General features: G+C 45.2%; 1 protein-coding gene across 2 annotated transcripts; it reads left to right on the top strand.

The window, feature by feature from the left end:
* Positions 1–205: 205 nt before the first annotated feature.
* Positions 206–9,791, top strand: PPP1R3B (protein phosphatase 1 regulatory subunit 3B). Of its 2 annotated transcripts, none has more exons than XM_082680417.1 (2): positions 206–281; positions 5,915–9,791. In XM_082680417.1, exon 2 carries the CDS (start codon positions 5,940–5,942, stop codon positions 6,792–6,794), a length of 855 nt encoding a protein of 284 aa, XP_082536543.1. In that variant the 5' UTR covers positions 206–281; positions 5,915–5,939; the 3' UTR covers positions 6,795–9,791. The 2 variants fall into 2 exon arrangements, with proteins under 2 accessions (XP_082536543.1, XP_082536542.1); XM_082680416.1 differs by lacking the exon at positions 206–281 and adding an exon at positions 4,255–4,277.
* The last annotated feature ends 13,121 nt before the right edge of the window (positions 9,792–22,912 follow it).

Raw genomic sequence — 22,912 nt, 5'->3', positions numbered from 1 at the left:
CCGGGCCAGCGGGGGCGACGTGGCCGCGCGGGGACGCTCTCGTGGCGCCGCTCCGCCTCGGGTGGCCCTGCTGCCCCGCCCTGGTGTGATAACTAGGGCTCCTCCTCCTCGTCGTCTTCCTCCCCCTGCCGGTCACAACTCCGGGAACCCAGCCCAAGGCCTGCCTCCCGGACACACCGAGGCTCACGTAGTCTGGTGGCGGCAGCCTCCCCTGCCACCTCCCTCCGGGCATTCCGATGCAGCGAGCCAGCTGGAAAGGGGGCTTCCCCGCGGCCCAACAGGTGGGTTCCGGACAGGCGAAGGACCTCGGGGAGGGGTTGGGGGCGGGGTGCAGCCCGGGCCTGGCGGGACCAGGACACAGAGGGCAGGACGCTCTGGCCTGTGTCCTGTTCGTGCCACCCTTTTGAATCCAGAGAAAGGGGTGTGGAAGGGACTCAGTGCAAAAGAGGGGTTAGGGGGCCCAGAACATACTAGAAGATTTGGGCTCTGTCCTGATATTGTTTCCCGCAGAGGAGGAGAAAGTTGAGGACAGACTTGAGGACTTGGAGAGTTGCTAGAAGATGTTGGAGCCTGTGGTCTGCGTGGTCAGGCCTCCTTGGGAGACCCAGGGTCCAGGAGAAGAGAGTGTTAGGGCTTTGGGGGCTGGGGTGCAGAGAAGAGGAAATAGTTCACTTGGCAGGGTTATCCAGGAGCCAAGACTAAAGTGAAGACAGCTGGAGGACTGACTACAAAAGTGAAGTTGAGGTATTCAGGGAAAAGTTAGGGAGAAGAGAACCATCAGGCAGTATTAGCAACCTGGAATGTCAGAGCTGGAAGGGATCTCAGAGGAGAAAGCTCAAGCCCAGAGAGGTTGAGTGACTTGCCCCAAGTGGCACAGCCATGTGCAGGTATTCCTAGGCCAGTGCACTGTTTCACATTGAACATTTTTAGATGGCAGACACTGCCATTTTAACTTATCTCTTTCCTATAATATGCCACCTCATCCACAGATATTTATCTCAAAGATGCTTTGGATGATGGTGACAGAATAGAGGAGTCCAAGTGGCTTCTAGGGCTGTGAATAAGGGCCCCATGGTCTGAATACCAAGGGAAAGAGGCCAATTTTACTCATACTGTGGCAGCCAAGCCTTTTGGGAGGGAATAAAGAAATGCCGAAGGGGTAAGTGGCCGCGTCTTTTAAAAAATTATACCTGGTAACCTGGTTGCAAATGCTTACTTAATGCTGTTTCAGTGTTCCTGTTGGGTTCTTGGTGCGTCTGATTTTTCTGTCTTTTCTTATCAGAGGACAAGAGAATGGAGGAGGCAACGTGTTGGCCTCAATACAAAAGAAAGATTTGCTTCCTATAAAGGCACAGCCGACAGTCAGTAGCTCAGCCGCCTGAAACTGTGAAGGTCGTGGGGTTATTTTCTGTACAAGTCGATAGTTTTTAGAGAAGAATCACCACAATATCTAACCCTGGCTGAGAGGGTCTGTTGTTTGTCACTAGAGGAACACGGAAAGCAGTTATGCAAAACTATCCATGTTCTGTTTTTGCATGGCGTGTTAGGGTTTGCCCTCTTTTGACCAGAAACACTGAAATCTACCCTTGGTGCATGTCCGGTCTCTCATGGGGCAAAATTGATCTCCTAGGCATCTATTTAGAAGCAAAGGTTTTGAGAATCCGTTCTGGTCTGAGTAACAGCTACTCACATTCTTGTGACCCTGTCCTGCAACAAACTGGTATCCAGGTCCCATGTCATGCTGTGCTGGTTCAACTGTGTGTCCACATCTCATTCTGGTTTTTCTCCAGACCAACCTTGGTGACTCACATCCCCTGGCATGGGCATGAGAAAGACAGAGCGGCCTAAGAGTCTGTCATAAGAGGGGCCCTGAGGTACAGCCTTATGCGTCCTGTGTTGGAACTGATAATTTTCATGCCATTTGAGGACAAAACACTTGTCCAGGTGCCTTCCTTTCAGGGATTTAGGAAACTATTACCTTGCATGTCTCCGTGGCTACGAGTACGTCTGGGTGTTGGTCATCCCTGTCACGGTCCATGTGGGAATTTCTGAGCAGATGATCAGGAAGGCTTACACCAAACCAGCACTTCGGTGCACCAGTTCTTGGAGACCGATCTGGTTAATAAAAGCTGGAATCTACCTGTGAGGATAGGCAAGGGAGCCAAGAGTCAGATTGCACCCTCTACTGAAGCCACCGGGGTTAGTGACCTCCCTTCCAGTGCTGGTGACACCAAAAAAGTGAAGGGATTCTGGGTAGGGGTGCTTGTGCAATGGGCCTGGAGCAGGAGCCTGGGAAGAATGCCTGGGCCGCCAGGTGGTTCACCTTCCTTTTGCCCTCCATGGAGAATGCTGCAAAACCAATTCGGTTCCAGAAAGTGCCAGTGGAATTGTTTAATTACCTCTGGCTCCGACTCCAGCTTCACCTCCTCACCCCCAGTTCTTAAAGCTTGGTGATAAAAGGGATCTCAGGGGCATGTTTATACTGCTGGGTCCAAACACTGAAACTTTACCAAGGCCTTCAACTAAGCCTTTCTAACCTGCAGGATTAGACCTTGAGAGTGACTGCAGTCCACTGCAAGTATGCAGATTCTTTGCTTGATCTCCTTGTTTTAGAATTGTTTCCACAATAGCTTGAGAGTTTCCCAGTCATTTTCTAATGAGCTGTTTTAAGGTGGTTCTGGAAAGCATGCCTGAGGATGGTTTGCAGGCCTGCGGGACACTCAGAGAGAGCTTGCAGTTGCGTTGTGCTGACTCAGGCAGGGAGGAAGCAGCTACAACAGAGGAGGAACCCCTCCTTCCTCCTCAGTTCACACCCAGGTTGTCAGGGGTGGGCAGAGTCCGGGGGGGGGGGCGGTGCTGGGATGCAAGACTTTGCCTGCTGTTTGGTTATTTTTAATTAACATTTAATTTAAAAAGCAAAAACTACCTGTATTAAAAGTAGAACTGAACATGTGATTCCAGTGCATTCTAACAAAGTTTTGCAATGAACAGGGGAAAAGAAAAATTCAAGTACTTTGTAAGTATAGGGTTTTTGTTTTGTTTTTTTATGTTGAACCCTCTGCCTTTTTTTAAAAAAGCTGTCTTGCCCAATTCAGTCAGAACTTTCCTTTCCAGAACAATTGAATGGGTATAAGAAAAGATAATAGGGACTTCCTTCGTGGCACAGTGGTTAAGAATCCACCTGCCAACGCAGGGGACACGGGTTTGAGCGCTGGTCCGGGAAGATCCCACATGCCGTGGAGCAACTGGGCCCGTGCACCACAACTACTGAGCCTGCGCTCTAGAGCCCGCGAACCACAACTACTGAGCCCATGTGCCACAACTACTGAAGCACGTGCGCCTATAGCCCATGCTCTGCAACAAGAGAAGCCACCGAAATGAGAAGCCCACGCACCACAATGAAGAGTAGCCCCCGCTCGGGGCAACTAGAGAAAGCCCGCGCGCAGCAACGAAGACCCAACGCAGCCAAAAATAAATAAATAAAAGAATAGATAAATTTAAAAAATGAAAGAAAAGATAATAGCCAATTTGCTCCTAAAATTTTTACTTGTTTAACTTTGTTAGAGGAGAAACTATAAGGCTATTTAAGGATATTTAAAGGATAAGATGTTTAAAGGATATTTAAATATCCTTATTTAAAGGATAAGATATCCTTTAATGCATGTTTAGATAACTACATTATGGCTATAAATTAAGATAAGAACATTTAGAAAGGTTGGGTCTTTTCAGACTAATACAGGTATTTGTATTATTATTGTTTTGTCTCTGAATGTTTGTGTTTCCCCACTTGGTCACCACTAAGTGATTCCTGCATCCTGGGGAAGTGCTGGGTTTTTTGGTGGTTGTTTTTGAAAATGGGATCAAGCCCAATACGTCTTCATCCTTTCTCATTTTTAAAATATATTTGATTAAACGAAATCAGAAGTTGAAAATGAGATATTATTTATTGGACTGATACTATTTGTTGGACCAGTGGTCCCCACTCTTGTCAGATGATGAGCGGCATTTTGCCGGTCCTTCTCCTGAACTACCGTCATCACCCCACAGCACCTCCCTGGGCGGGGGTGGGGGGGGTAGGGATCGGGAGGCCTGAGAGCTGGTACCCCAGCACACCACCACACACCGACACCTCTGCCGTAGTGAGGGGAGATGTGTTTCGCAACTAATCCAGATCTGTGTTCTGTGATTCTCAGGCTAGAGAATTTAATCCTGATTTCATCGCCGACTTCTTCAATTAGCCCATTGGAACTGTCAAATCAGAATATCAATTTGCCATGGTAATTAGAATAAAAATGGCTTGGCTTTAGGGAGGCAATAGCGTTGGGTGGGTTTTTGGCCCAAGAATCTTAAGATACTTGAGGTGTTTTATTAGATTCATTTTGTTTTCTTGATAAGAGAAGGTCTATTATTTTAGAAAATATTAGAAAGTACAAAGCAGGAAAACAGAAATTTCCTGAAATCCCATCACGTGGAAAATTCTGACAGTTTTAATTATATCACTAGTCTTTTTTCTGTGCATATACGTAATATTTTTCCCTACAAGTCTAGTCTCTATGTACAGTTTATCTTCTCCATTTTCTACATTAATCATATATTATAAATTTTTATGCCATTTAAATCTTTTTCCACATAATGGTTTTAATGATGATATTAAATTGTATCACATGGATGTGGTGCACTTGATTTAACTGGATACCTGTTATTGGTCATTTAGTTTACTTTCTCACCCCTTTTCCCTCCATAATGTTGCACTGAACATTTTAGTACGTTAACCTTCGCGCATTTTTAATTATTTCCAAGATTAATACCTGTATGTGATATTAGAACCGAAAATGATGATTTAGAAAGGTTGTGCCCATTAAGACTAATACAGATATTTGTATCATCTTTTAAAATTCTTTCCTAACTCACTAGGTAAAAACAGGCATTGTCTTCTAATCTGAATTTCTTAAGTTACTTGTAATGCTGGACACTTTGCATATTTATGAGCCACTTTTAAATTTCTTTCATGAATTGTCTATTCATGCTCCTTGCTCATTTTTCTACATGGAATATTTGACTTTGTTATTGTTTTATAAGAACTCTTTATAAAAGTATTAGAACTTCGCTGCCGTGCTTTTTGGAAAATGTTTTCCCAGTCTTCGGTTTTTTGGTTTTACTTATTTTTTTTCACTTATAGAAAAACAATTGTTTTTATGAAGTCAGATTTAATTTAATCTTTAGCATGATTCTCTTTGCTTTTTATTCTTATAGAGGCTACTTTCACTGTAGAAAAACACAATTCTTCACTGATACGAAAGATTTAAAAACACTAAATTGCTGGCACTTTTTAAAAGTAAGATATACTAGAATATAAAAATCTGTACATTGAATGAAAGCAAGTGTGGGTCGGTCTTCACTCCTGATTCCCAGTCTCTGGCACCATGCCTGGCACATAGCAAACACCAATCAGTATTTGTGGGAGGAATTAATTTCTTTTTATCGGAGCAAAGCAGTATTTACCAAACTGCATTCAGCAAGGTGCTCCACCAAAAAAAAAAAAAAAACTTTCCTTGTTTGGGATAAGTTTAGGAAATTCGGCAAACAGCACGCTGTTTTCATTATTCTCCATGGCCCATCAGTATACTGACGGCCCCAACAAGCCCTGACAGGGAAACCCATGAACTAGTTTTAAAACCAGTGGTTCCGTACTTCTGTGTTTGTTTTAACCTTGGGCCTCTTCCCCCCGCCCCCCCACTTTACACTGTTAATCTCCCCTGAAACCAAGGTCACACTGGACCACACTTGAGGTAATATTGAGCTGTAGCCCCGTGGGCAAAGATGAAGGCAAATGTAGTTCGCTGGTCCCTGTCGGAGGGATGAGCCTGAACATCTGTCTGACCTCCTTGCTGTTTCTTTCCTTCCCCTTGGCCAGGGTTCTAGCCTGCTCTAGCCCCGTGATGGCTGTGGACATTGAGTGCAGGTACAGCTGCATGGCCCCCTCCTTGCGCAGAGAGCGGTTTGCCTTCCAGATCTCCCCGAAGTCAAGCAAACCCCTGAGGCCTTGTATTCAGCTGAGCGGCAAGAATGAAGCCAGCGGGACGGTGGCCTCGACCGTCCAGGAGAAGAAGGTGAAGAAGCGGGTGTCCTTTGCAGACAACCAAGGGCTGGCCCTGACAATGGTCAAAGTGTTCTCCGAGTTTGATGACCCGTTAGATATTCCACTGAACATCACCGAGCTCCTGGACAGCATTGTGAGTCTGACAACAGCGGAGAGCGAGAGCTTTGTGCTGGATTTCTCGCAGCCCTCTGCAGACTACCTGGACTTCAGAAATCGGCTTCGGACCGACCACGTCTGCCTGGAGAACTGCGTCTTGAAGGACAGAGCCATTGCAGGCACGGTGAAGGTGCAGAACCTCGCATTTGAGAAGATGGTGAAAGTCAGAATGACATTCGACACCTGGAAAAGCTTCACAGACTTTCCCTGTTGGTACGTGAAGGACACGTACGCAGGTTCAGACAAGGACACATTCTCCTTTGAAATCAGCTTGCCTGAAAAAATTCAGTCTTATGAGAGGATGGAGTTTGCCGTGTGCTATGAGTGCAATGGACAGACGTACTGGGACAGCAATAAAGGCAAAAACTATAGGATCATCCGGGCAGAGTTGAAATCCACCCAGGGAACAGCCCAGCCACCAAATGGACCAGATTTTGGAATAGCTTTTGACCAGTTTGGAAGCCCTCGGTGTTCCTATGGTCTGTTTCCGGAGTGGCCTAGTTATTTAGGATACGAGAAGCTTGGGCCCTACTATTAGTGACGGCCTGGGATGGAGCCGGGCTGAGTGGGTGCAGAGGAGCCGAGCTGCATCACCCCAGGATGGAGATGGAAGCCCAGAGAAAAGCTGAACTGCCATCAGGCACAGTTTTCGAAAAGAAAGGATCCTAGTCACTTTTTTTCTTCGAGCAGGCAAGCCAGCCAGGCTTAGATCACAGAACTGGGTTCACACTCAGAGGAGATGGGGGTGCGGTCTGTTTGGCACCCGCGTGGTGGCAATGAGGGTCCGAGCAGGATGGTGCTGGAAACAGTCTGGACAGGACCCAGGCCTGCAGGGAGCGCTGGCCAGGCCGGAGGATGGTGGCTCAGTGACGAGGAGCCCCTCTCCCCTCGGGTGTGGGAAGTCAGTCCCCCCGGCCCCCTCTTCCTGTGGTCTTCCCCGCCCACCCAGGGCCTCCCCGCCTGTTGCAGCTGCCCCGTGTCTACGTGGGCTTCACACTTTATCTCTGTGTGTTTGATTTTCTTCCACAGTTCATCTGCAGTTCAGGAAAAGATAATAAAGGCAGATCAGCTCATGACGGAGACAGGCATTTCCTTTTTCTGACCCCACTTAGATATCCCAGCAGAGGACGACACACCAGCTATGAAAAGTCAACCGGCTGCTGTGCGGTGTCACCACCCATGGCAGGCTGGTGCCAGGCAGGACAGTCAGGAGGGGGACACTTTTAGCTCCACCTCTTGGCGCTGGGGGGAACTTTCTAAGCACTCTTACCCTGAGTCACCCGAGGGCTCAATTACAAGACTTGCTGTAACTTGCCAAGCTGGTTTGCCCGTGTCTCTTTCTTCACGAAAGGATTTTAGGATCTCTTTTCCTGGAGAGTCATCTTTTATGCTGTGCTCAGGACGTTTGGATTTGCAGATTAAATGTATCCTCGGCACCTTCAGGAAGTGCTTGGTTGTATCTTGACTGTGATTTACAACCTCCACGTTGTAAACAGCACCTTACAAGCCCCCACGGACTTTGACTTGGTTGTTCTTACCTATGGTGTGTGGGTACGTAAAGGGATAGGGGAGAAGAACCTCACCGAGTTCTCAGATGTCGTTTTCGCTGTTTGCCAACTCTGAAATATCAGATATTATTTGTTCTTAACCACATTGGACTAAAGCATTAAAAGTCTGTTGGTTCATACTGTTGTGAGACTCCTGGGACTTTCCTTGTCAGATGGACCCCCAAACCCTGTGATTTTTCTTGGGCAAAATTGGTTGGTCCTTGGGGGTGTTTAAAAATATTTTTACATGTGTATTTGTAGAAGGTTGGGGTCTTTTTCTGTTCTGTTTTTGTTTTTGGAGCTTAGCTAAATGACTGCCTCATTTTTCTTTTGCCTGACCTTACTAAAGTGAGGTCTTCCTCAGGGAGGAAGGAAGAGGGATGCCCCACTGCCTGGATTTGGGGGCACAGCTCCTGGACTCTGCAAGCAAAGAGTCTTCTTTCACTTGCATTATCCAGATCAGTTGGAAGAGACCTCCCAGCTTCTGTGGCTTTGTAAATTAGCATCAAGCCGGTCTGGAGTGTCTTGGCTCCTAGAGTTTTGTGGTTGGGTTTTTCTTTTTTGAACTTTAAAAAGTTTTGACTTTTTAAATGCTCTCAAGTGGTGTTCCACGGAGTTCTTGTTCCTAAGACTGGCTGTGACTAGTCTGCAATCTACTGCTTTATTTTTTATGTCTCTCCTAGGTGGGCAGCACTGCGGGTTACATGATAATTTATGGGACAGTCACATTTTTTATTTTATGCTGACATTGGGCAGAACTGGGATTTATCTAAGCATGTCTTACATCAGGTACACAGACAGTACTCCCTGTGTTACAAATCAGGTGATCAGAACTATTATGTAACAGTGTAAATATACACCATGGGAAGCAAAACTGATCTTATATAGGTCATGAATTTATTTTGCTTTAGGAAGTCCCACCCTCCTCCTCCAGTTTATGAAGGGTACAAGGTGTACTGTCCTTTCCCTATTAACAGACCGAAGGTATCAAGATCGTTCCCTGTTCGTAAGAAAAATGCCTCAAGTGACTTCTGTATGGTTTTCAGTAATAAGGATCTTAAGGCATTTCCGTGTCAGAATTTGAAATATGGTAATTCAGTGATAAGTATGTCTTTTAAAACACCACAAACGCTCCCCCACCCCTCTTTCCTCCCAGCTGACCCCTGCTTTCCTGCCAGGGGCACTGCTTGCAAGCCCCCTGCCGGTGCACCTGGGTTGCTCACCCCACCAGGCAAGTCCTCACCTGCTGGCAAAGACGCTTCTCTGACTAAAGCAAGTGCCCGCCCGAGGTCCCTGTCAGTATGGTCATGCAGTGAGGTTGCAGCATCTGAAAAATAGTCTCCTTTTTACCAATCAGTCTGTCTCCTTTTGGGGCGGTTCTGTCCCAGGAAATCAACAGTTGGCCTCAGGACCTGCTCCTTCTATGGGCCTTCTCCTTGTTCATAGCTCACAGGCAGTAGACAGGTGACACATTGCAGAAAGTGACCGGTTTCTTTTTTTTTCCCTCACTTGCAAGGTCATAATGTCACCATTTTAATTAAGAAAAACAGCTTTTTTTTTCTTCCAGTGGAAACAGCTTGAAACTCAATTGATAATTCTTACAACTGGTACTAAACAAAGGTGGGGAAAAAAACCCAATCAGAACTGATAACAGCAGGTCAACAGCAGACAGAGAGCAGGAGAAAGGGAATTTTCCACGCAAAGGAGACTGTGCACGTGGATAATTCAAGGCCACAGTCATTTTCTACCCCCAAGTTTGTGTGTTGTATGCTTTCTTTCAACTGAATTACTTTAATATCGTTTGTGTCCGTGATTCATTTACCTAGCCAAAAATAGGCTCACCAATGAGTTCTGCAGCTGTCCTTTTTTTTTTAACAGCTTTATTGGAGTATAATTGCTTTACAATGATGTGTTAGTTTTTGCTGTATAACAAAGTGAATCAGCTATACATGTACATACATCCCCGTATGTCCTCCCTCTTGTGTCTCCCTCCCACCCTCCCTATCCCTCCCCTCTAGGTGGTCACAAAGCACCGAGCTGATCTCCCTGTGCTATGCAGCTGCTTCCCACTAGCTAGCTATTTTACATTTGGTAGTGTATATATGTCCATGCCACTCTCTCACTTCGTCCCAGCTTACCCTTCCCCCTCCCCTTGGAAAGTGACAGGTTTCTTAGTTGGAGATATGAATGCAGCCTGACCTGTAGGTTTGACCCTCAGACAGCTCTTGGTTATGATGACACGTGGCCCCCTTCCCAACTTGCCCTCAAAGGACCAGCGTTCTGCTGCTGGTGCAGCTGTCCATGGATGGGGAGGCAGCTCCATTTCTGTTTCATATTTATTCCTCGCTATGTCCTGGGGAGCATTTGCAAATTAGGTGCAATAAATAAGCTAGACTATCTAAAGACAGATTTTAAACAATAAGCTTTCAGTGTTTCTTGGAAGATGTGAAGCATTTGGGCGAGTTTGTTTGCTTTTTTAAAGTATTCTTGTTATAGGAGAGCTGGTGAGAAACAATGGAGTTATGTAGTTCTCCAGAAATTAAAACAATTTCAGAGTCAAGGTAGAGTTTATTTCTCTCTAAGATTTAATTTTAATGGTGGCAAAACATTACTCTCTCAATGTTTCTTAAAGATGTAAATCTTGAACTGCTAAAAGAATGTTTTGTGGTTTTGATCTTTGCATATAATTTGCTTTTTTTAAAAGAAGCATTACTTGTAGTCACTGGGACATTAAATGGCTTGTATATATATGTTTATAAACCAAAAAAGTGTTTGCTTACTTTTCAGAAGTGTCGTTGGCTAGGTCTTCCCTCTCAATGGACAGTGAGTGAAAACCTCGGTGTCTTTCCTGTTTTCCACATGTTAAGTCCCTCGAATGGATGTGGTGTGCTGGAGAAAGCACATGGCTGTCGGCTCTGGGAGGTCCTGATGGCCTGTCTCTCCCGAAATGATCACTGACATTGGGGCTAAGTTACACACACAGTGGGATCTCCCAGGGTCATCAAAGACGACCTGCCAGCGTATCTTCGCTTCCTGAAGTGGGACACCTCTGGACGGGGAAGGACAGCTGTGCTGACGGGCAGCTTTTCCTTGTTATGGTTGTAAAGCGTTGCAGCCCAGGTTGTAAGGTTGTGAATGTTTTTACAGTCTTGTTTATCAGTTCCTCGAGTCGGCTGGACCCATGAAGACTCCAAGAATGCAGCTGTGATGGTGGTGGTTCACTCTTCCTTCTATGTATGTGAATGTAGAAACGGAGACTCATCTTCATTTTCATGCCTAAAAGTGCCTTGTTGAGAAAGTTCCACAGGTTTTAAAAAAAATACATATTTTTGTACACAAAGTTAAAGGGGAAATGCACTTTAAAATCACAAGAATGGATGCCTTTTGTGTGGTGTAAGAGAGTGGTTTGTTTGAATCTCAATGCAAAAATGTAATAAAGGTTGAAAACAAAACTGAAAGTGTCCTGTTTTAAAACTGACTCTCTTCTTAGAGTCAGAGTCTGGGGAGGAACATTTTCAGTCTGTGTATTTCCACATCTGGAATGCCGGTTTCCAAAAGGGACAGGACACAATCAATGGCTAAGTAGAAAAGCTGTAAGGTTCAGAGGAAGGGGGGTGATTGCTTTCTAAGTTGTACAGCAGCCAAGGCTGGGTACACCTAAGAGAGTGATTGCCAGGGAAGTGGTACAGGGGCCCGTGTTGTTCTGAATCATTTTTAATGATCCAAGGGCAGGTCTCTTCCTACCCTGTCACTTGCTCTTGAAGCATATTTTTGACTTGGTGTATACGCAGCAGTGGGAAAACTGTAAGCAGCTATCATAGCTTTGCACTGCTTGATCAGACAAACTCTGCAAGCGGCAAAACCACGCAGCTCCTGGTGGGGCCCTGTCTCCACTGGGTACAGGACATTCACCCTAAATAAGATTTCAGAGATGTTTTATTTCCAAGTTCAAAAGATGGGATGCAGGGGAGGTAAACTGCTGCCAGGTGTTTCCTGCCAATCAGTCTCGGCCACGCCGGGAAAGGCAGTGGTGCTTCTGTCGTGGAACGTCAGAGCATTTAAAATCTTAGCACCCAGTCAGTAAGCGCCCAAAGTGAGCTACATGCATGACCGCCTTTCTCAAGCCTGGCAAACACTGCCCACGTTTTTGCCTCCACAGAAATGGGAAGGGGAAAAAAATAACACTGGTTTTATGAATGTCTACTTGTGATTCAATGTGGTTTTCATAATCATTACATAATTCTAACTTGTGAGACAGACATCCCAGAGATGTCTGGAGTAAAAAGGAAACAAAACAAAAAAACCACCAAACCACTTTTCTAGAGCAATGTCCCCAGAATAGCAAATATCCAAATAATTCAGTGGAACATTTATTGCTTGTGTGCAAGGCTGTTTCTAGGTGCTGTTTCTACCCAACCCTGTAAGAGACATGTTTCAGGTGAGTCCTCTGGGAGCCGTGTAAAGTGGTGGGTGGTGCTACCAGAGGTATCAGCAGTCAGAAAGCCTGGGTTCTGGCCTTGACCCTGCCGCCCCCTGTCAACTGCTCTGACGGGGCTCTGAGTGTTTTCAGCAGGAATAAGGTAACCAGGGGCTCTGGCGGTGGCCTGAGTACTTCTCAGAGTTGGCCAACGTGTTTGTTTTTAAAACGGTTCTAAATATAAACTTGGAAGAAGTACCACATACACTATTTGCATTCTTTGTAAGGATCACAGGCACGAAGAGCATTCCAGACAACAGCTTGGACTTCACAAAACCATCAGTGTTCGCACTGTAAGCGCTGTCGGGGAGCTCTTTTTACGGGTGAAGAGTTGAAGGCCCTCAGTGTTTTCCCGAAAGTCACAGAGCCAGTCGGTGACAGCTGAGAGGACTGCGTACGCGGGTCTCTTTTTCTTTTTCCGAGAAGTGTCACCCCAAACTGGAGTCTCTCTCACAGAACTGAGACTAAAAGGGTGATTCTGAGAAGAAGTTCCTCAGGCTAGAAAGATGCGATCCCCAGGGGAGGGGTGAACACACACACATCTTTATACACAAAAGGCACATGGCAAGGACCACGACCACACGAAAGCATAAAGGTCAACATTAAATGATTTGGGCATCCTAGGGCCCAGCTGGACAGCAGGATGTGATTGACGGAAGGAAACCACCAAAGGGCCCCGTAGCTCCCCATGTGTTCGAGGAGACGGGCTAGATTCGGGGCCAGCACTGCATTTCACCTGTAGCACAGGACGCCCCAACCCTTGTTCCTCCCCCTTTGCCATCACCCACCCTTGGAGAGGAGACAGGGAATCGCAACAGAGGTCTTGCCCACGTGGGGTTCTCTGGTAGCTGACACTCATTCCACAGACACTGATGCACTTCCCCGGCACCAGGCCCTCTGCCAGACTTGAGTTTGGCCAAGGTAGGATGCGGATACACAATACTCTTTTCTCTGGAGCCAAAGACAATGATAATCCAGGCCCCTGGCCCTCTACGCCAAACGCAAGATCAGGCGGCTAGATCAGGGCTCGGCAACATTTTTCTGTAAAGGGCCAGATAGTAAATATTTTAGGCTTTGAAGATCGTATTTGATCTGTGTCACATATTCTTCTTTTTTTTAAAAAAAATGTTTAATGTAAAAACCGTTCTCTGCTGTGGGTCATACACAAACAGGCCAAGGGCTGGACTTGACCTGCTGGCCGTAGTTTGCTGACCCCGATTGAAGAGTCACATAGAAAGAGTGAGACTTCAGAGGTGACTTGTAGACCCTCAGCTGAGGCCTGGAGTCAGCTTTTTAGTTTGTTTGTTTAAAGACCATATAATTTTATCGTCCAAACTGGGATGCTTTTGAGAATGAATAGGGGCGCTCTGAATGACCCTGGAGCGCTTGTGTAAACCAGCAGTTGGGCCAACCCTACTGTGCCAGGCCTGTCGGGCTTACCTATCCTGGGCCTTTGGGATCTTCTCAGACCCTCAGGGAGCTCAGAAAGCCCTGGCCAGTCATGGGCCAGAATCAGTTCTGGCTGCATAGTGCTTTTGGGTGGATGGGTTATAACAGAGTGGTGATTTTGTCTGTGGTTTAGATGTGTTTTTGTTGGTTAGGTTTTGTTTCCTAATTGTAGTGCTGATGGCCAAAAGCCCTCTGGAAACTCCAGCCAATTCACTCTTAAGAGTAGAGAATTTAAAAGGAAAGCGGTTATTAATGGTTTGGGCTTATGTCCAACTACCTCTCCACCCCAACCCTTGTGCCCAAAAATAGGGCATCACCAAGCTCCCGGAGAAAGTTGTTCATTGTGGACTGAGACACAGGCTGAATCTCGCAGTATTCCAAGCACCAGTCCCCAGAAAGTACCACTTAAGTGCTCCCAGGAATTCTGCAAACTACAGGGTCTCAGCTCCTCTCTCTCTGGCCCAGCAAGTTCAAGAGGCCTTAAGCACCACAGGAGACCAAAGAAGTAGAAATTCATCTCCAAAACGCTCCAGGCCTCAGCCCTGAAGATCCCCTCTTCCTCCCCGATGGCCATCTTTGTGATGTGGACACACATGCTCTTTGTTTTAAGTTTTGTCACCGCCTATGGCTGGCGTTTACCATCACCCAGTGCTGGAGGAGGGGCGGCAGTGTGGAGAGGACCCCAATGTTAGTGCTGCAGGGACTTGAAAAAGTTTTACGAAGCCCCGATACATCCAAGGGGAGCTCTCCACCACCAGATGTGGGTTAAGCTTCCCCGGGTTCATCCCTCTTCAGAGAACATAGCTACACCACACATCACAACCTGCACTGAAAACAGAAAATGACTCCCCACCTGCTGGGCTCACTCCCAGGGCCACCTAGTTAGTTGCCCTCTGGTGGACATATTGGTCCCATTTGAATGTGGAATTAGCCAAGTGACATTTTGCTGATCTTCTTATCACACCATTTTATTAAAGTTTATTTTAATATTAATTATTCACCATTAATCAATTACCTATTAAAACAAACACTGAAATATCCCCCACATATTTTCATAAATTCTTTTTTGCACACTGCTTTGCACATTCTGCATGCAATAAGCATTTGTTGGTTTGAATTCTCCGGTCCCCAGCTGCTTTTCTCATCAACTGATCGACGACCTCACACCTTGGGTCCTTCATGACTTACGTTACTTGTGTGTTACTTCTTCTACTACTACTACTACTGCTACTACAACACACACACACACACACATACACAACGCACAGACTGAAAAGAAAAATCAAAAAGTATTTTCTCTGCAAACTTCCCTCTCACACTGGTTCATTTTTCTGCTTTGAAATGGGGAGCTTCTGCCTCAGAGCTTCTGCAGGTGGTGTGTTCTGTCCCAGCCAGGGCAAAGGCAACACTAAATACACAACACTGCTGGCAGTGACTGCAGCAGGAGAGAAAGAGTGATGCCAGATGCCACTGGTGCTTTCACCCCTACACAGCACTCTCACCCTTATCTGCTCAGCCTCTCCACAATCTCCCCAGAAGGGGGATTTGGAGACACTGGGTTCCAGCTGCAACCTCAGCCCTGCAAAACGGCGAACGACGGGGTTTTACAAAGCACTGGAATCTGTTCTTAAACCAAATCTTACAAGAACCCAATTTGCAAAATAGACAAGAGAGAGAGCTGCCTAAGGTGGATACTGCTGGAAGCAGGGAACCACAGCCATCTCCCCCCACCCCAGACTCCTGAGACGCTTCCTAAGAGCCCTGGGCTCCAGAAATAGAGGCGAGAACCTGTGCCTTAGAGCACAGTTCACTGCCCCTGCTTCCTATGCTAGTGAACGTAGGTCAAGGATATCTTGTAAAATAAAACAAAAGCAAGCTAACAAACAAGCAAACACCCTCTATGGGAGGAAAACACAACGATTTAACCCCATATTACGCAAAAGGACTTTAGTTATGTTTTGTTTACGTTATCAAGGTTAATTATCACCTTTCACAAAAAATCGTCGGCTTATTCACACACAACCACATCTGAGTTGCTTATTACGGTACGTGCGTGTCTTACGTTTACATACAAAAATTAAACTGTTTGACAAGGCAACTTCTACTCCACACTAACAGTGACACACAAAACAACACTACTGAGTGCTTCTATGGGTAAGCTGACGATTGGGGCCAAGGACTCTGGGGAATATAGAAAGAAAAAGATGTATCACTGTCACCAAGCGATTTATAATCCCTCCAAGGGTTATTTTAGTCTTTTCTTTTCCCAAATTCTACATGTTTTAACTCCATTTACTTGTATCAAACTGAGCCCAGACAGAGAAGCCAATGCTTCTTTATTTTAAATTAAACTTTGTTATTTTGAGATAATGGTAGATTCACATGAAATTTTAAAAAATAATAAGAGAGAGCCCATGTACTTCTTACTGAGCTTCCCCCGGTGGGAACATCTGGCAAAACTGTAACACAATGTCCCACTCAGGATGCTGACATTGGTGCAGTCAAAACAGAACCTTTCCACCACCACAAGGATCTCTCATGTCCTTTTATAGGCATGCCGCCTCTTCCCTCTCCGTCCTCCCACCGCACCCAGGTCCTCGGCCCTGGCAACCACTCTTCGGTTCTCCCTCTCTATAATTTTGTCATTTCGAGAATGTTGTATAAATGGAATCATATAGTATGTAATCTTTGGGGACTGTCTTTTTCCACTCAGCATACTTCCCTGGAGATTCAGCCAACTTGTCCCACGGATCAAATGTGTTCCTTTTTATTGCTGAGTATTATCCCATGGTATAGATGTCCCACAGTTTGGTTAACCGTTAATACACTGAAGAGCACTTCCGTTGTTTCTAATTTGGGGCTGTTAGGAATAAAGCAGCCATGAATATTCATGTACAGGTTTTTCTGCAAACATAAATTTTCACTGATCTGGGGTAAATGCCCAGTGAAACTACAGGGTCAGATGGTAGTCCCGTGTTTAGTTTTGTGAGAAGCTGCCAGGGTGTCTCCCAGAGTGGCGGCCCCATTTTACAATGCCACTGGTGATGTATCCAGTTTCTCCACAACCTATCAGATTTTGGTGGTGTTACTATTTGTCAGATGTGTAGTTTGAAAATATCTTCTCTTAATCTATAGGTTGCCTTTTCACCCTCTTCACATGGACTCTCCCAGAGCAAAATTTTTTACTTTTTATCAGTTTATCAGTTTTCCCCTTTATGGAATCATGCTTTTGGTGTCAAGTCTAAGAATTCTCTGACTAGCTCAAGATCCCAGAGATTTTTCCCTATGTTTTCCTTTAAAAATTTTATAGTTTCACATTTTAAATTTAAATATATGATTCATTTTAACTGTTATAGAAGATGAAAGGCTGAGCTCAGAGTTCATTCTCTTTGCTTAGAGAGATCCACTTGTTTCAGCACCAGTGGCTGAAGACGCTTTCTTCCCTCCATTGAATTAATTTGCATCTTCACTGAAAAGCAGTTGGGCATATTTGTGTGGTTTATTTCTGGGTTCTTTATTCTGTTCCACTGATGGCTTTGTCTATCCCTCCACCAATACCATACAGCCTTGATCGCTCTAGCTGTATGGTCAGACCTAATAGGTAGTGAGTCTTAGGTAGTGAGTCTTCCTACGTTATTCTTCTTTTTCACAATTGTTTTAGCTATTCTAGGGATTGGTTTTCCATATAAATTTAAAACTAATCTCCAGCAACAGCTGTAAGTGGCTTTCTATAGTTCTTCCTGTAATTGCAAGCAAATATACACACACACACTGAGAAAAAGAGGTTTAGGTGTGAGTTTGCGGAGAATGGTCTTTCTAGTGTTATCATAAACTACACTTTTACTCTCAGTTTTCCTTGTCACTTTGCTACCTTTGTGCTATCGTTCAGGATGTGGCCATGAATCACAGTATTTCACAAGCCCCGAGTAAGACAACTGTAGAACCAGAGGCTCTAAAGAGATCATGAGATCCAGCCTCCAGTTTTACAGATGCAGACGATGAGGCCCAGGGAGGTTAGGAGACCTGATGAAAGCTGAACAAGAGAGTTCCCAGCAGAAGCCAGCCTACAACCAGGGCTCCGACTGCAGTCCCAAGCCTGGATGTCCTGCCACTCGGCCGGCTCTGAACTTGAAGAAGCACAATTCAGCAGCAGAGCCATTTTCTTACCTAGGTCAAGGTCATTCTTGCATCAACTTCTGCCAGCCTTTGAATCAGGGGCAGGGAGGGAGGCGAGGACGAAGGGAGGATGAGATGATGAAATTCAAAAGGGCCGACTTCTGCTTTTGCCTCCCTAATCAGTTCAGAAGTTTACAGATTTGAATAATTTCTAACATGTGAACAATGGAGGTGACGAAACCACTATAGGAAAATAGGTGTGAGTCTTTGCCCAGTATTACGGTTAATGGTCTGGCTGGGTGAACGGTGGGGAGAATCAAACCTTGAGTCATCAGCTACGAATCGGCCACTAACTGCAAGTCTCTGTGGGAGATTTCATAAGTAACCGTCCTGCACCTTGCCCTCAAGGAGCCTGCAATCAACTTGGAAGGAATGGCAATTACTTATTGCCCAAGTGACAGGAAATGTGACCTCATAATTAGGTAACAGTCATTACCAACTATGGGAACACATTCATTTTTCTGGTGCTTATTTCAGCAGAGGTCAAGGCCACCTTGAAGGTGAAAAGTATAACCTCTTGGTGAGAACCACTGAAAAATCAATCGTTTTTTCTTTCTTCTTTCATTAGGCATGATGCATGTCTAGACCAGCTGACAAGCATTCTATGCTGACAGCCCTATCCCTGCTATTACAGCCAAGGCCAAAATACAGCACAGAAGGCAGAAGCATCTGCCTCTTCCCTACCTCCTGCTCATAATTACAGTCCTGAAGTAGACTTAGAGGCACTTAAGACCCTTTTATGTCAATAGTCATACCATAAAGGTAGATGGGCTGTCTTATAGCTTAAATCCTGGAGTGTACTAGTGAACAAAAAAGTAATCATTGCAGATAATTTCCATTTAGCCTTTGCTTACTTTTTCTTCTAATTAAGAGCCAAAAATTTGGGACTTCCCTGGTGGTCCAGTGGTTCAGACTCCATGCTCCCAATGCAGGGGGCACGGGTTCGATCTCTGGTCAGGGAATTAGATCCTGGGTGCCACAACTAAGAACCCACAGGCCGCAACTAAAGATCCCACATGCTGCAACTAAAGATCCCACACGCGGCAACGAAGATCCTGTGTGCTGCAGCTAAAACCCAGTGCAGCCAAATAAATAAATAAATTTTTTTAAATTAAAAAAAAAAAAAGAAACAGAAACAAAAATTTTCTTTTCTTCCCTTCCTTCCTAATTCAGTCCAACAGTCATTGGGCAGGCACAAGCAGGAGGTTAACAGGGCCTGGGCAAGGATGGTATTAAAGCAAGGTGACAGGGGTGGCTTGCAACAGCTAGGAATGATGACCTTTATAAGGATAGTATCAGAGCAGCATGGAAAGGCAGCCTCATGTAGTTAGGGAGAATGGCTACATACAGTGGATTGAGCAAATAAGCATATTAAGGATAAGGGGACCCAGAGAAACAGACAGAAGCAAAGAAGGAAAGGTACGCATGCATACATACATATGTGTGTATGCCTGAGTGTGTGTATAAAAATACATATATTTCCTAGCTCTGTCCACTGGGAGGGCCTGGGAGAAGCAACACTCCAGTAGCACTGCACACACTTAGCACCCAGATCTTGGCTTCTAATATCATTCTGCATGAAAAGGAACCAAGGTTCCTTAGAGAACTGGCTGATCCCGAGCTGGGGCAGGGAAAGTACAAGAGAAGCCAGGAACAGCTTGTTGTGAAGCCAGTGCTCAAGAGTGATGGGCACATGTCAAAATGACACAGAAGCCTGTTTTGCAGAGCTCCTACTGTCAAAATCTGGGTCAATTTGAGCATCAAAGTAATTAATGAAAATAACAGATAATAACCCATTGAATACTAGATTATAATGAACAATAACTCATTTGTTTATAAACAGATACATTTACAAATGGGAGATGAGAATTCTTCCTTGCAATAGAATGCCAACTAGTAAATGTGTAAGAAAGATACAATTAGAAAATTACCATTTGGCAAACATCATGGTAATAAATTCAGGCCCAGAAACATCAATGGGTGCTGAAACAAAAGTGGAAGTGAAAGTGAATGTGTGAATGTGAAAAGTGGAAAAAAAGTGGAAGTGGAATGTGAAAGTGGAATGAGTAATGGAATATTTACATGATATGTATCAATTGCAAAAGAAAAAAGTAACTTTCCAGTGGAGAAATGGGACAGACACTCTCTTAATCAAGTGATCAGAGATACCACTGGGACACAAAGTTAACGGGACAAAGTGACATCACAGGCCATTTGACAGGGTACAATAAGAACACAATGTCACCTTCATGACAATCCTGCTCTCAGTGCATAACCTGGGACTAATCATGAAGAAGCACGGATAAACCTAAGCCAAGGGTCGTTCTAGGAAATGTAATCTTCATACAGGTCAAGGGCATGAAACTCAAGATCTAAACAGACTAGATCATGTGGTGGAGAACTGGTATGTTTGCTACCAAGCATATCATGAGTGAAACTTGGAAGGGTCTGTGTGAAAGACACACAGTTCTTTGTTCTATTCTTGCAACTTTTTTGAAGTTTGAAATTGTTACAAAATTTATTTTTTTTAAATTAAGACAGATTAATAGTTATAGGGAGTGAGAAGAATGGACTGGGAGTTTAGGATTAGCAGATGCAAACTATTACATTTAGAATGGATAAACTACAAGGTCCCACTGTACAGCACAGGGAACTATATCCAATCTCCTGGGATAAACCATAATGGAAAAGAATATTTAAAAAAAGAATGTATATACGTGTATAACTGAGTCACTTTGCTGTACAGCAGAGAGTGGCACAACACTGTAAATCAACTATACTTCAAAAAAATCTATCAAGACAGATTAAGAGTTATAGATTAGAAAGATGACCTGGGACTTCCCTGGTGGCACAGTGGTTAAGAATCTGCCTGCCAATGCAGAGGAGACGGGTTCAAGCCCTGGTCTGGGAAGATCCCACATGCTGTGGAGCAACTAAGCCCGTGGCCACAACTACTGAGCCTGCGCTCTAGAGCCCACGAGCCACAACTACTGAGCCCACGCGCCACAACTACTGAAGCCCGCGCACCTAGAGCCCCTGCTCTGCAACAAGAGAAGCCACCACAAAGATAAGCCTGTGCACAGCAACAAAGAGGAGCCCCCGCTCGATGCGACTAGAGAAAGCCCGCGCGCAGCAATGAAGACCCAACGTAGCCAAAAATAAATAAATAAATTTATTTTTTAAAAAGTGGTGACCTAAGTGACAGTAATGTGTGTGTCAGCACGTGTCAAAGCGCAGTCTGCAGATTTCACCTCCCACGTCAGAAGGGGCTCGCGCCGCACTGCACATCAACCGCCTCATGAAGCACACCGTGGTTCAGCTGATGGGTTTTTCAAAGCCTGACTTCCTCCTTGAAGGAAGTAGTACATTGATTTACATTCTGGACCAAGCCCCTCATGTCATCAGAGACTGTCATAGTGACAGTGAAACATGGATTAAAACTTCATAAAGCAGGCTGTTACCATGCAGTTCTCTCCTGTGAGTCACAGTTAAAAACAGTCACAAGCATATAATTCTCAAGTGTCCAGCTCAGAACATACTCCTCAAAACATTCTGGATGAAAGTGATCCGCACCCACGGGACCCAGCACAAGCTGCAAGTACCAACAACCTCATGGACTTTCTCTGTTCAAGATGGTTTCCATCTTGGCATCTATATGGCCCTCAAAGGAAGGGAACACCTCTCCATACTCCCATAGTTCATCATTAATTCTTCACCAAATGAACACTGGTTAGATTCTTGCAATGGAGAAGGAAAAATACTAATTAAGGAAACATGTCTAAGTGAAATAACGAAGGGAAAAAGTTTCATAAAACTTTAAGGAAAATCTCCCCTGTACCTAAAAGGGAGGTTTCTTACAAATACCATGCTTAGTGTTTGTGTCTAGCAAACTGGAAAACAAGCATCTGCATTCAATTTTAGAAGTTCTTGGTCGTCTATCTGTTAATAATTCTATTATTTGAACAAAATTTCTGTTGGCGTGTCTCTCTCCCATGACTGGAGACAGTTCTTCCTGCTAGTTTTACATTTCGCCTTTTTGGTGGATTCTACTGGCTCAGTCCAAACTGGTGTGAGCTTTTTTTTTTTTTTTTTAAACTTCCTGTGTTTATGCACCAAACCATACTGCTCCACTTCTGCTGCTGAGAATGTGTGTTGCCAGGGTAAATATGATCACCTGACTGGTACACTGCAGTTCAGAGTGGGAGGGACTCCAGGGTCCAGCAGCTTGGGGGTGGTGCACCGTGCTGGGTCACATGGCCTTAGGGGCCATCCAAGTACACCAACTGGAGGAACCATGGAAGAACCAGCAGGATCCTCAGTGCCAGCCCAGCACTGTCCGTGATTGTGGCACATTCAGGAAGAACACAACACAAACACCACTGCCTTGACCCAGTGAATCAATGGTCCTTCCTGCTCCAGTTCCTCTGTAGCACTTGGAGGTGACATCAGACATGGGGCTGTCTGCCCCGGGCTGGTTATTCCCTCCTGGTTAGCAATGCTTGTCCTGGATCTCCAGAAACCATCTCATCAGCACTGTTACGTCTGAAAATACGAGCAGCACGTATGTGAACAGCGCCCTGGAGCGGGTAGAGAGGGTTTTCAGGGATCATCAGAAACCCTGAAAACCAGATCACGTTGCTGCAAATGTGGTGGCTGCCGGAGCAGTGAGAGCCCTAGGGATGGAGCTCTATCTGAGGTACCATTTCATTTCCAAACTTAAAAAGCACTTTGCTTCTTGATGTAGGTTCTCCAGCATCTGGCTTCTGCCTACCTCCATAGCCACATTCCCTACTACCCACTGACCCACGTCCCACCCATGCCAAGTTGTCTGGCGGTCCCCACATTCCCCACACTACCTCTTACCTCTAGGTTTTGCTCATAAAATTCCTTCTGCCCTATTGAGTAAAAGCCAGTGTTTGGCTTGGAGTAGATACCCGGGCATGGTGCTGAATTGAGCTGATGAGACCCCACGCCCCTTTTCGTTATGTGGACACACAAGCTGCTGCC

Source organism: Grampus griseus (assembly GCF_964374135.1).
Source record: "Grampus griseus genome assembly, chromosome: 21".
Classification (NCBI taxonomy): Eukaryota; Metazoa; Chordata; class Mammalia; order Artiodactyla; family Delphinidae; genus Grampus; species Grampus griseus.
Note: the sequence above shows the minus strand (reverse complement) of the source record. Positions and strands in the feature narration are given on the sequence as shown.